The 15,236-nt window shown below is 36.0% G+C and overlaps 1 protein-coding gene across 3 annotated transcripts in view; it reads right to left on the minus strand.

Annotated features, from left to right (window-relative positions):
• The window catches only part of LOC113051030 (mitochondrial peptide methionine sulfoxide reductase), a 67,648-nt gene that overhangs the window by 11,581 nt on the left and 40,831 nt on the right, over nt 1–15,236 (minus strand). For all 3 annotated transcript variants that reach the window (XM_026214633.1, XM_026214631.1, XM_026214632.1), the window contains exons 3-5: nt 14,202–14,321; nt 8,364–8,468; nt 7,008–7,114 (exon numbers count right to left, since the gene is read on the minus strand). In XM_026214633.1, coding sequence (XP_026070418.1) covers nt 7,008–7,114; nt 8,364–8,468; nt 14,202–14,321 — 332 coding nt within the window. The remainder of the gene's footprint in view (nt 1–7,007; nt 7,115–8,363; nt 8,469–14,201; nt 14,322–15,236) is intronic.

Below are 15,236 nucleotides of genomic sequence, written 5' to 3' on the forward strand. Positions count from 1 at the left end.
AAATGAGATGAGATGAGATGAGATGAGAACAGAATAGACAAGACAAAATAGCAATAGCCAGCTGCGAGGAGCAGGAGAGAGCCCTGGGTCGAGGAGCAGAGAGCAGCACACTGAGGAAGGCAGGATGCAGGAAGCGAGAGCAGAACTGAGCAAAGAAAAGTTCAGTTTGTTACTAAAGCAATTTGAAGACAGATTTGGCCGGCAGATGGTTGGCAGCACCGTGTTTGTTAAACCAACTGGTCGGGTACATTAGGATGTCGAGGAGCAGCATGCACTGAGTCTCCATTTAGAACAGCCACACGTGGGGGAGGGGAAGAGGGGCTGACGGCCTGGCAAGCTGGTCAGGAAATAACAGGAGCGGTCGCAGAGCGGCCGGGGGAAAAGCTAATTAGTCCACGCATGGCCCGCAGTCACACACAGACACACACTCTATAATGAGACTCAGGTACAGTATGTTTAATACCTCAAACCAAGAGACCTAGAAAATACTCGTCCAAACACCTCGGCTCCCTTCTTCATTCAGTTTAATCACATCAGTCCACTGCAGTCTAATCTGGCCCATCATTTCTTTCTGTGTCTGTCTGTTTTGTAGCTGTCAAAAACATTGGCATGGGCCACTGATGGCAAAATACACTGGCACTGGCAAACCAGGGTTTTTTTCATTAACTAAAAGTATTAACCACATTATAAAACTATTAAGCACAGTTTTGTTAACTGAAATTAAGATGAAATGAAATAAATATAAATATGAGATTAAAATCTTAAATTAAATGAAAATTATAGATGTTCCCTTGGCAGCTAAGCGAAATAAGTAAAGTTTGAAGAACTCAAATTACTGAAAAACAAATACCGAAAATAAATAAAAACTGAAACTGAAATGAATTAAACTTAAATAGTAATACAAAATAAAAAGCTAATAAGAATGACAAAAAGGCACATAAGATTACTAAAAAATAGACCTAAATGAAAATAAACTCTAAATAATACTAAAATAACACTGCAGCAAACTAGTGAACTGTTAAATTCTATAGCAAAGTTATATGTGTATGCCTAAAAAATATAATTATTTTACAAAAGCATTAAAAAAAACAACAATAGTTCATGCCATAGCATTTTGGAAAATATTTTTTTAAAGGATTATTTGACCCAAATATACAATCTCCAATCATTTCACAAGAAACAATGTATTATTTATACATTTATCATTTTACATTTATTAGTCTGATTTGTGAATTAATCATTCAGACTGGTTTTATTGATTCATTAAACATCTGACTGAAAAGAATGATCCCATGATTTATTTACGAATCAGAGCTTTTTACATTTTCTGAAAGTGAATCATGAATTTGAGTATTTCTCACACAAAACTGTCACATGACTTTAGAAAACAAGTCATATGGGTCACTTTTATTAATCCTTTGTGGTGTTTGTTGTTTCGTTTTTTGGAGTTTTCCAGCTTCTATCTTCATCTGCTAACATTATATTGATCGTGTGGTTGGGATATTCATCAGCAGCAACAACAACAACAACAACAAAAAGTCAGCACGCAGCCTATGAAAAAAAAATTGTAATAATAATAATTGGACCCTGGAAGAAAAAGCCACGGAAGGAATGACATGAGGGTGAGTAAATAATTACAGAATTTGTATTTTTGGGTGAACTGTTCCTTGAAAAATCAATTGGAAGGCCACACAATAAAAGTAAAAAAGCCACAAACACCCACTTCCGATACACCTCCTCCCTTGTAATTACAGCCCACATTATATTATCCATGCAGACTGGTGGTGAAGGTGCGACTGGGCTTTAACTGCGCTAGTGTGTAATAGAGTGAGCCTGCAGTCGCTAATTAAGGCCATTGTGATTTCTTGCAGACATTGATGGGGAGGTGTAATTGGTGGACTGCAGTCAATCTCCTGGATTTTGCTCAGGGCGCACAGAGACTAGGTAAACCACACATGTAGAGGCCTCGGAGGGGAAAAACCTGTCTTTTGTTAGCCCTTAATTGAGATGATAATAGATGGGAACATGCCACACCAAGTTCTTGAGACGTGAGGACAGAGAGAAGGAAAGAAAGTGAGAGAGAGTAAATGAGCACAAAGGCAGGGGGTGGACGAATGGAGCGCTGCCCCTGTGGATAAAACACACTGCCCCCTTGTGGTTACTTTTACCAGAATTTTACATGATTTTATGCGGAATGGTGCTATCGTCTCCGCCAATTAATGGTCCATAACGAAACAAGAAAAGGTATGACCAGGATACTGAATATCAAACAATCTTGCAGAGGTCGATAAGAGCCATCTCCTTCATTTAAACCCTGAGTGATCGTCACTTTCTTCATTAATATGGTCTGCTCTTGGAAAAAAGCGATGCTAACTTATGGCATTCATGTTTTGCATTGAGAATCATCTGGAAGGTGATCTGAACGAAGATGCCAAGGCAGGTCAGTGGTGTAAATGTGTGCAGATATCAGCTAAAATGAGGGAAGAATTAGGAGGCACGCTGCAGTGGCCAGCAGGGTTATTATCATTAACTAAGAATATTAAAACACTGAAAACAAGTTGAAACAAAACCAAATATAAATATTAGACCAAAAACTAATTGTAAATTTAGTAAACTTAAAAATAATAAAATAAAATAATATGGCCTAATATTTTTTTTAATAGTAGTATTTAAAAAATGCTAAAATGTAACTAAAATGAAAATGAAAACTGAAAGTATAAAAATAAAAGTAAACAAATAAAGCTCATTCAAAATATTAAGAAAAAAAAACACTGAGAAATGTGACTGTAATACAAATTTCCAGTGAAGCCAGATTTGTAGATCTTCTAGGCAAAGTAGAAAAAAACCTCTTGCTCTCATTTTGGTGCTGGTTTATTATTAATATTCTTTGCTTTGAACGTTTTATCCCTATGGTGAAACTCAATGAACTTTGCATGTGTGAAGGGTCTATGGCTAATTACATTTTGTGTAATTATGGGATGGATGGAATGGATGGTTGCCTAGCAACTAGCTGGTTAAATTCACAATATTCGAAAACATCAGCCTCACTACTCCGTTTGAGCTAAAGACTTTAAATATCACAGAAGAGTCACTCTTCTCATAGAGAACAAGTCTGCCCCAAGGAGCCATATTTTCTATTAGTATTATATTTTCATATCCTATGAAGCACTCATGATCTTTGGACATGGTTTTTGGAACATGTGAAATGGATGTACATAAAACAGTTAATGCATCTCAACAGTCTTCCAGAAAACCTAGCTTGTCAGGATTTTGAGTGTTATTTAACATTATATAAAATATTTTTCTCCAATTCTTATGTCAGTACATCCATTTAATATATCCTACTTCAACAGCAGTTTCTTACACCTTTTTTTTGGTGGAATCCAAAATGGCTGACAAGTTCAAGACTAAAAATACTTGCTTAATCCATAAAATTGTACACTATGCCAAATCTGCATCTGCACACTTGAGCATTCTTATCGGAGCGACAGAAAACCTTCACTGAAGACTGGCAATTTTACTCCTCAGGCTAAAACCGTAGCAGCTTAAAACAAGTGGAGCCACACACAGCATTGCAAACAAGATTTATGATGACATCAAATCTTCCCTTATGCAACACAGATGGGCCCCCAACCCAAGACCGGAGTCCCTCATCTCCAGCATCCTCCAACCCCCCTCACCGGGCTCCCTCTCCTGTCCCTCACTCATAATGGACCCAGCTGCCAGTCAGACCAGGCTTTATTAACCCCTTGCCTTCTGACACTCATTTCATTGTGGCTAGAGGTCAACAGCTGATTAGAACACCGGTGAGGCGGCACTCTACAGACGACCTTCGACCCCCAGCAGCCTCGCCGTTTGGGCAGCGGGCCAATAGGAGGCAGCGCAGCCTCCCTTGTTGCCATGGAGACAGGGCCTGCTGAAGCGCAGATGGCTCAGCAGGGGGTGGAGTGGGTGGAGAGAGAGGGAGAGAGACAGCAGACAATGGAGGATGGAGCGAATAAGTAAGAGAAAGAGAAAAGGGAGATGTAGTTAAAAAGATGGCCGTTAGAGGGAGCGTGTGAGTATGCAGGCGTTTCAGAACAGAAACAGAGAAATGCAGAGCCTTGTGTAGCTAAAATCTTCTCTGACAGCATGCAGCTTCATAAACTCCTGTCTTCTTCATCTGACCAGCTAGAATAGAGTGCTGCAGGGCATATTTGATTTAACCCTCATGTTTGTCCAGTTGAAATAGCCTTCGCTATATGCTCCCAGAGATCCCATGGTAGATGTCTAAAAAAGGCCTAATAGTAATCGAAATTAACCTTTTTTTTCCAATGCAAATTCTTTTAACATGTTTCTCTGACCTAATCAAGTCAAGTTGTATCACCAAATAATGTGATACACTGACTACATTGGATATGGAAATGTCACTGTTACGATCCAGTATAGTCAATATTGCTTCTGTTTGACCAAAGCAGGAAAATACAAAAACAAAATCTTGCATTACCACATTGCTGCAATAATCTACTTTCCTATGAACATGAATTCAACCATGAAACATACCAAACTGAAAATTACCCATTTTCTAAGAGGAAGAACATCTGTTCATACTCTGTTTTTATGAAACATAACTATTTTAGAGGACCATAGAATGGCTCTCATTTCCAGTCATTAACAGAACCCTTGTCCATGAAATTTCAGGGCAAGAAAACAAAGCAATTAACATTGAAACATTCTCTAATCAAAAAGGCTGCTCTGCCAAAGCAATAAGAAACAAAAGGCCTTTTACAAAACAGAATAAAAAAATATTAAAAGGCATCATTACTTTATTATGCAAATTCAAAAAGCAGAATCTATATGCTAGGAGATATAGCACCTAACACATAAGCTGAAGTTATGCATGGGATCAAATGCTGTAACCAGTCAGCATTGAAGACCAAATCTCTGTAAAATTCTAAATAGATTTTAAAAAGTGTCTGATTTTGGAAGTAAGAAGCTGATCAGGATGTCAGAGGCCAATGGTGCAGACAACTGGGAGTCATTATCAGCTGGAGCCAGTGCTGCGTGAAAAAACAAATGGCACACATATGCTTTTCCCGCTCTGAGGCCTGTGTCCCCTTTTCTCATCCCCAGGGTTCCAACACTACACCCTGTGTCTGTAAGAATAAGTGTGTGTGTGTGTGTTAGAAAAGACACTTCCTTCATTTGGACACTTCAAATCCCCTGGTTGCTGATCTCAAAATCATTAAATCTATTCCACCACAAAAGTTCTTAATATGCCTCTAAAATAATGATTGTGAACAGCGAGGACTTCATTTGTGAGCATGTGTGAGTGTATCTGCGAACATCAGTGTCCAGTGAGATCCTTCCCTTCACCAAGAATCAGTTGCTGAGTTACCAAATGCACAGTATCACAGGAAAAGATATTGGATATTGTGTTCAGCATTTGTTTAAAATGGAGGGCTGAGGCAAGAGTGACTGCGCCGCTCATTTGGGCTCTTTTGATGTGGAAAGAGAGGCTGCAGAAACCCCAGCACAAAAGCAGCCGACAGTTGATGTGAAGTGCAAGAAAGGACTCTGTGACGACGATGAGACAGTCAAGGTCATCTCGTCAATAGTTAAATGTGTCTAATGCGACACTATCCATAATGTGTAAAAGCGTGAATACCGAGCATGAGTGCTTCGGTGAGGTACAGAACACACAGCTACTAATTTCATCTCAGACTGTGGACTGATCTGAAGGAATGAGAAGGGAAAATCCCCCCCCCCCCCCAAAAAAAAACAACTATTATCATGCACAAGGGAAAGAGGGGAGAGAAGGGTTTTGAAAGAAGAAAATGAGACTACAGGGGTATGGTAGGGAAGATTAGTGCCTGTAAGAACTACAGTCAGCTCCTCTGCTTCTATTGTTCTAACTGGCTTCGCTTTGACGGAAAGGGTGGGGTTGTTAACGTGAACCGCATGCAGGTTTGTAATGCAATGCACCACCAAGACCAAGAAACCTCAATTTTCGGCTCGACAAACAGAGCTGTTCTGCAATTAGGGAAAAAGATATGCATAATGCAGATGGCAGCATTCACACTCAATGCCGAAAGGCTTTGAACCTCCTCGTGCACGGATTTAAAGTCTCCCTTCTCCAAGCTGTCTACGAGACAAACAGAATTACCATTTCATGTGTAAGATTCTATTTCCCTGCTTAGCAGAAAACCTCTTTCATCTGGGATGGATTCGCAGGTTCTCAAACAGAGCAAGAACCGTTGAGGGCTGTAATCCTCAACACCTGTCCCTTCTTACTGTCCACTTGGGGACCAGAGGTGTGAGCATACCATTATATGAGGGTACCGTCGATACAAACAGCTTTTGTTTTCTAAAAGCAGTGGTTGTCACCCGGTGGATTGCAGGTGTGTTCGTGATATGGTCGTAGACAGGAGGGAAAATACAATACTAAGCCTGTTGCCTAACTTGCCTTAAAATGCATTGAGTAAGTGAAGAAATTAACACCATCACATTAATATTCCAATACTCACCAACAATAACAATAACTCTAATAATGATACTACTAAATGATACTACTTAATTATTAATAAATAATTAAATATATTTGTTTATTGCATTGTTATTTATTTTTCATAGATTATATTTTTGTATAATTTATCAAATGTATTGTGTTATTATTTAAAAATGATGGGTCGTTTCAACAGAACTTTGGGTCAAATATGAACTAACCAAACAGTTGGGTTAGATTTTTATATTAAATGTTTAACCCAAAGGTTGGGTTAGTCCATATTTGACCCAAAGTTGGGGTGAAAAAACCCAGCATTTTTGGGGGGATTGTAGACTGAAGAGTGCAGAGATCCCAAAACTATAATATCAATAATATTTTCAGGGACATTTTTGCTTTTGGTGCTTGATGTCCCATGTAATATCTGGATCCTGAAGCCTATTGAACCAGTGATCCACAAACTGATCACCTGAGGGTTGTTTGTATATGGAGGGGAAAGATATGAAAGGCCTGTATAGAGGGATACCTTCTGATATTCGTCCTTGGAGTGCAATGCCTGGCTGAGCTGTTCCTGTGTATACGCATAAATGGTTGATCGATAGACCGTTCCAACATCGTTGCCCTGGCGCATTCCTATCAAAGAAAATGTAGTGATTGTCAGTGCTAAAACAGGGTGTTTGAGGATCTGGTTACGACACAAATGTAATTTTTGAGTTAACTACACCTTTATATTCAATCTTAAACTCTATATAGACATCTGAGAACTAAAGTAAGTCATGTAACCATGATGTAATCATGCAGTTCAGCCACTGAGTGCATCTTCTGTCCAAAATTAGCATCTATTAGTACTTTAGTCTCTTGGGAAACAAACTCCCAAATCAACAAGATAAGAAATTCTTGGGAAGAGTGCAATTTCAATTAAAGCTCTGTTTTGTCTGTTCTTGATCCAGATATGACTTCATAGATTCAGCAAAGATATTTTTGTTGGATGGGAAGAGGACATTAACTATGCTGAAAAAGCTGTATTGTACTGGACGGAACACTTGACTGAGGTCTTTACCTCATGTGATTATACATTATTTTATATCAATTTTCTGAGCTGGAAAACTGTAAAAATAACTTAGTGCACCTTTAAAAAAAAAAAAAAAAAAAAAAAAAAAACTTAAGTTAAACCATAATGATTTCAGTGTGAACATTAGAAAGAGCTGAGAGTTAGTCATCACCACAGACACAATCAGAGCATTATACTTGGCATCTCCATCAGACTGAATGTGATTGGTTAGTGAGACACTTTAATCTCTGATCTGAATCCTCTGGTCATGATTGCAGCCACTCAAACCGTTGCCTCTCCTCTTTGTGAATTCAAGATGGGCCTCTTGTGGCTCTCAAACTACTGGAACTTAAGATTGTATTATGTTAAAGAGCTTTTTTTACAGGCTTTTAAATGGCTTTTTGTGCTTAGCCTTTCTTTAATTAATACAGTGTTAAACAAAACTACTGTATTGGGTTTCAACTAGTAATGAACTAAATATGATCTTAAAGGGAGAGTTTACCCAAAAAGGACATTTTTGTCATTTCTTCAAAACCTGTATGACTTGCTTTCTTCTGTGAAACATAAAAGAACACACTTAGAAGAATGTTTTGGTTGCTCTATCACATGCAATAAAAGTTGCAAACATTCAATAAGATCACACAAAGTCTTATGGCCTACTTTTAAGGTACTTTTCAGAGCTCAATATTTTCTCATTCAATTTCACTGCATAGGTAAAAAAAAAATTATTTGTGTTCCACAGAAAAAAGAAAGTCAGAATGAAAGGTTTGGAAAGTTAATGATAACAGATTTTTTTTGAAAGATTTTGTGTGTGACAGAATGAAATGTTACCTTGAGTAGGGTCGTGGCTTTCCCAAAATACCTTGAGCAGCTGTGCAAAGTTGATTTTCTCAGGCTCATAGACTACACGCACCACCTCTGCATGTCCAGTTTTACCTGTGTGAGGAGAAGAGGTTATGGTGTAAACATCATCGTCAAAAGAGTCACAGTGTGCACACAAGCTCGTATTAAACAGAGGTGGCCTGCAGTCCCAATCCACTGAGGTCATCAAGGGTCACTGATTTTGGCTTGACTGGCCACATCTACGGCGATAAGGTCAGTCCTCCATATTGATTACCTTTATGTGTCTTTTGACCCTTTCATAAAAGTACAAGGACAGTTGATCTACCTGTGTGTCATAGCATCAGCTGGGTGCTTTTCTATAAGCTAAAAAGAATTGCAACCTGAAGAAGGAAACCATGAAAAAAACTTCTAGAGGAAGCTCTCCTTCTCTTAGACAGACTCATAACAACAAGAAATTATTTTGAAATGACTCACTGCAGGTTAAAGCGTGGAGGAGAAGCATAGAGGAGCATCAAACAAACATACACAATGCATTACCTACTCTGCCTGACGATTACGCTGTCTTTAAGGTTGGATTCAAACAACAGCCAGCCATTACAAGCATTCAAAAAGTAAGGCATGAAGTGGTTCAGACAGAGATTAAAATGAGAACTGCTGATGCTTTTTCTTTTTCTATGTCTTTAAAATAACAAGCACTGAACAAAACTGCAAGGTTTATTTTTTTATTTGTCCTACAGAAGCCATTGAAGTTTCATGAAAGTATTCAGACAATTAAATGCAATTGCAATAAGCCTTGTTGAAGTTAAAAACGCAATGGGGGAATTCACTGCACCAGCTGATAGTATTGTTTATTTGCCCTCATTGGAATTGTTTAGGGCCCAATTCACTAAAAATTATACTAGAAAAAAATGGCACAAAAACACAAACATGTGTGAAACACAATTTGCATGGCACTGACTTGCAGACTGATTGTGAATGTTAGGTTGTGTTTGCACTTTTAAAAAATGACACGGACTGTGCTGCAATAAAAAAATGTAACATTTAGCACCTTGTTTGTAGTTTGCAATGTCAAAGTCAAACTCTGCTTTATTAAAATACTGCTTTATTCTTCAATTGTCAGTAAATAAAGAAATTATATAAACAATATACATTTTTAAAGAAACTGATATTTCTTTATTCAGAAACAACACATTAAATTCATCAAAAGCGACAAAAATAAAATTCTTTAAAATGTTATATTCTTTAAAGAATCCTAAAATGTCAAATCATGGTATCATGGTTTCCATTTAAATATTGAGCACCATAAGTGTTTTAAGCATTAATAATAAAAAATAAATGTTTCTTAAAAATATATCAAAATAGAAAACATTTTTAAATAATTCTAAAATTGCATAATAATACTATAAAATACACAATTTAAATAATGTAACTTTTGTAAATAATGTAAATTCCAATTGTTTAAATTGTGCTTTATTTTTTTTTTTTTTTCATTGTTATTTTTTAGTTTACATTAATTTGAATCCAGAAAAACCCAATTCATAGTATTGTCCTGTCTAGTATGTATAGTCTATATTTTGGGCTGTGAGCAGCATGTTGCAAATGAATCAACCAGCTGTGACTAGAACACCAAAACTGAAAAACAGAGGTCCTAATTCCATATCTCCCATCATTAATTTATTACCAAAGAAGTCTGCTTAATAATCTCTGCTTCAGTCTTATGGGGGGGGGCGTCCTCTACGTTATCTCCAGTAAATCTATATTGCTTTGATATTAAAAAAGTAATAAAGGACAAACCTGTGGGGTTATTTTCATTACCAGGCAAGACGGCAGAGGGGTAGTAACATTATCAGAGCTCAGATATGGAGAACCATTGCCCATACACCCAGGGCTGTCACTTCAGTTCACACCTATACTCTTGGCAGTGTAAAAATGCAAATGCAAAATGCAAAAGCAAACATCATAGGTTATTATGTCATTCACAGCATCATAAAAAATCACAAAAAAAATAAAAATAATAATAGTATCGCAGTGACTGCTAAATACTGCTAAATGGTGAACTTTGAGGAACATTTTGTAAATGATATGTGATGATTTTTCATTAGCAGATGGGAATTACATGTGTCAAGTCAATTGTCACAATTCAGTTTAAAGCATGTAATTCTTTATAAAATGGCCAACTTTTATTTACCAAAATCAAATGTTACAGTACTTGAATTTGGCACTTGTTAATATTGGATACTGCAGATACATCATCTGTTCATATTTCACTCTAATCATCTTTTTTATAGAACAGATTTAGAAACACTCATGTGCAGTATAAAAAAAGAAAGCAAAAAATGAAAATTTTCTGCACTTGTTGTAACATTTTGTAAGCATTTTATGCAAATGTTCATATGCAGCGGTAAGACAATGGCGTTCTAATGGAGCCATAAGAGCCCACAGCATTATCCTCGAACTGCGTTATGAATGTTGGCTTATGGGAGAGTGATGAACCCACTGAACCCGTTCCTACACTTCCCACTCCTCTCTTTACATTCATCCATTTCTCCCTCCCTCTCGATTTTATCTTCCTCTCGCTCTGCTCGGATTTCTTCCCGTCTTCATTTCCTCTTTGAAGCATCTCGCCTCTTTTTCTTCCCATCTCCCAGCTCAAATCCTTTTTCTCAACCCCCCATTTTTTTGGTGTAATCCCATCACCCACCTCCTCACCAGGCTGTGCCATTCTAGACGAGCTGAAGGTCGACCGCAGGCAGCCATATTTGCAGCAGCTTGAGACATACGTTCTATCTAAGCAAAGGTACAGATGTAATGCAAGTATAGGTATCAAGGGAAGTGCTTTTTACTGACCATTAATACAAGTGGGAGCAGGGAAAACTGCAATCCTCTGAAATTTTAAGATAAAGGTTATGTGAGATGCTGCAAAGGCACAAGCACACCATCCTCTCATGTTCTCTCTTTGTGCAGCTCTAATTCTGCATTGCAAAATGGGTGCTTCGGTTTTTCATTATATGAAATGGATGCCTTTTCTAGTTAATAAGGTGACTTTTAAAGTTTTTTTTTTTTAATACATTTTAAATTACGCTGTGCTAATTGCACACACACACAAACGCTCACATTATTGTTCAAAGGGGGTCAGTACGTTTTTAAGTAATTAATGCTTTGATTCAGCATGCAAGAATGAATTAAATTGATCAAAAGTGACAGCAGACTTTTTACAATTAAAAATACACACAAACACAAAAACATAAACACACACACACACACACACACACACATACACATACACATATATATAAAAAATTAAATTGAAATGATTTTTGAAGAATCATGTGACACTGAGGACTGGAGCCATCAAATGAATAAGATATAGTAATATATAGACATAGTAAAACCGACAACATTTATTTACTGTTTTTCTGATTAAATAAAAGCAGCAATTCCTTCAAAAACATTACACAGACCTATGATACATAAATATACAGAGATAAAGAATGATACATTTATTTTTTCCAATAAAAATGTGCTCACTTGCTAATACAGCAAGGAGAAGTTGAGAAGAAAACATCAAAATAAATAAATAACTAGATATATTAAGAAAAAATATATATTTATTTTTTACATGCATTACTTTGACACACTCTTCTGTGGTTGATAACAGAATACTTCCTAATCAAAACAAGCATTTTCTATATAACTACTTTGAAACAATATACCTGTATATTGTCTTAATTGCTTAACCAATGAATTTGGACAAAAATACCACATTTTTTGTAGAATGAGCCATAAGATGCTGTTTTCTATGATTATTTGCATTGTTGGCTTTATCTTTAGTGCGTGTTTCTGATTGGTGGACATGTCTGTACCCTTTAATCCCAGGTTAACACATGCTCTTGTGCAGACAAGACTGAGATTAACATTGAAAGAGAGCTTCATATGATTGTAGCGCTTCCCTTCCCCCTCACATACAAGAGTAAAATCCAGTAAATGATTCTATCGCCCCCTTCCCAAACCTAATAGGCTGTCTACATTTTAAGACCTCACAGGCGCACCCTGATGGCACAGCAAAAATAAACACTAAAGATGACTCCTATTAGATTAGATTCATATTCTGAGCCCTGTTTGTATGATGCTCAGAGTTTCTGCCTTTTTAATTTGTTTTGTCACTTATAGGTTTTAGTTTAGTAAAGATGCTGCCTTAGATGGTAGCTGCCTATGTAGGAATCAATGCAACCCACTAGGTCTTGGTGAAAAAGAAATGAAGCTATGCATTTGCACACAATTACAGATCATATCTAGGAGCACACCAGTCTTAACTTTCCATTTCTTTTGAAATCTTGTTGCTTGTTTCAAAAGGATGTCAGCATTCAAACCCTGTATGTATGGAGCACAGAGTGTTGCTAGCCATTTCAGCACCAGCATTCATTTCAGCACCACCCACTGGACAGCTCCCTCTGAGTTTTCAGCACCCCATGCCGTATATACCTACGTAAGTTCTGCTTGCAGTGAAGGACCTGCTAAATCATCACACCCAGCTATACAACAGCTTAGATTCTTAAAATGTACGGTTTCTTAGAAAAAGGAGGAATTTAAATATAAATTAAGCCCAGGCCTGTCATGCTCTTCCAAGCTGAGGAAAACTTGAGTGCAAGTAAAACTCTTTTTGTTAGACTAAGCACGTCAGGAGGCAGAATGTAGAATTATTTGTAATATATAATTGCAAAGAAACAAAAAAATTGTGTGTCCATTTACATAATTCATACTTTATTTTATATTTTCTGTTTAATTATATTTTAACATGTAATTCATTCATGTGATGCAAAGCTGAATTTTCAGCAGCCATTGCTAAATTCTTAAGTGTCACATGAGCTTTCAGAAATCATTTAAATATGCTGATTTGCAGGAAAGTTCTGCTGCTTAATATTTTTGTGTAAACCATCATACATATTTATGTAGGATTCTTTCATTAATATTTATTTGAAATCTATATAAATATATATATTTTTTTGTATCAATTTAATGCATCCTTGCTGAATATAGGTATAATTTAGTAAAAAAAAAAAAAAAAAAAAAAATGTATACTCTAGCCACCATTTTGGACTACTGCATTCATATTCGGTTTTCCTCTCTTGTTTTTTAAAGAAGCCTAATATTCAAAACCTTGAATCCAGGATAATGAAGGAGAGGCTCAGATCCAAAAAAAATCATCTGGCACAGCAAAGGAAAATCCACCCATGTCAAAAATGCTCATCTTGATTATTTCATTTGGGTACAAGCTTCATGTTGGTTTTTACATGGGCAAACCTCAACAGTATGAGCATATGTTATTTTGTCTTTGTATATAAACCAGTTACCAGATTATTGTTATATGAGCAGTATATGTTATCATTTTAGATATAAGCATATATGAATGCAATCTGGATAGCTGCAGATGTTACAAAAAGAACAAGACCGTAATTACTGTATGAATTCTGTACATCTGATTTCTGCTCTCCAATTAAAGCATTTCTATTATAGGCTTAAAATTCCCTCCTTCTTTATAATTCCTTCTTCAGTTCTTGATATTTCGCATGCATTATAGTTTTTTTTCCTTTTTTAGAATGCCACATAAGACATTTCTGTGTCTGTCCTACCAAATCATTTGCTGCTATGAATCTATATTTTACATTTCAACTTCAATTTATGATGCTCATATTGTTTATCTTTTTTATGTAGCTAGAGCTCCACAAACAAAGAAGAAGAGAAGACAATAAGTCACTGAAAGCTTGTAAATGGTACTCAGTTACAGTACAGTTGCAATTTTTTAAAAGCGGAGTTTAGATCACATACCTGTGCACATCTCTTCATAGGTGGGGTTTGGGGTGAAACCGCCAGAGTAGCCCACTTGAGTGGAATAGACCCCCTTTTGCACCCAGAACTTCCTCTCAGCTCCCCAGAAACAACCCATACCTGTGTTAAAAAGAGAAAATAAAAAAAATATTCCTTTTATATAGCCACAGACCATAACTGGTCCATAATTGAGATAACATTTTTTAATATATTTCTACTTTTGGTGGAAATGAAAAGGACAGCCTTGATTCTCAGAATATTTATAGTACATGTACGCATTTTATGGAAATTGAAATTTATACTTTGCATGTTTACATTGCATGGAAAATCAAACCCATGACTTTTTATTTGCTAGCACTATGCTTTACTGCTATAACTGTTTGAACACAAAAACACAAAACTTATTCAATGGCTGTTAATAAGACAGCAACTGAATGTCTCTTTTGAGATATGTTAGAGCAAAATAATGTTGTTGTTTTCACTATTTAGATATCCACATATAGACAAAAGCAACACCATGAAAGAAATATAGAAGTGGACTACACGACTTCCCGTTTAAAAAAAAAAAAGATTTTGATTTTGCGTTTTGATATTTTTTTTATGCTTTGGAGATTCACATAATTTTTTTTTTATATTGTAAACATCAAAACATTAAAATAGAAAAAAATAATATTAATTTATATATATATACACACACACACACACACACACACACACACACACACACACACACATATATATATATATATATATATATATATATATATATATATATATATATATATATATATACACACATACACACACATATATATGCATACATATATATATATATATATATATACACATATATACATATATATACATATACATATATACATATATATATTACAGTTTTTAACTGTATTTTTGATCAAGTAAATGAAGCCTTGGTGAGCATAAGAAACTCATTTCAAAACAATAAAAAAAATCATTTTCATCCTCCTTTTAGTTTAAACAATAAAAAACATTTTATCTGTCTTTTCCCCGTTTTTT

The sequence above is a fragment of the Carassius auratus genome, chromosome 31, assembly GCF_003368295.1.
Source record: "Carassius auratus strain Wakin chromosome 31, ASM336829v1, whole genome shotgun sequence".
NCBI classification, from domain to species: domain Eukaryota; kingdom Metazoa; phylum Chordata; class Actinopteri; order Cypriniformes; family Cyprinidae; genus Carassius; species Carassius auratus.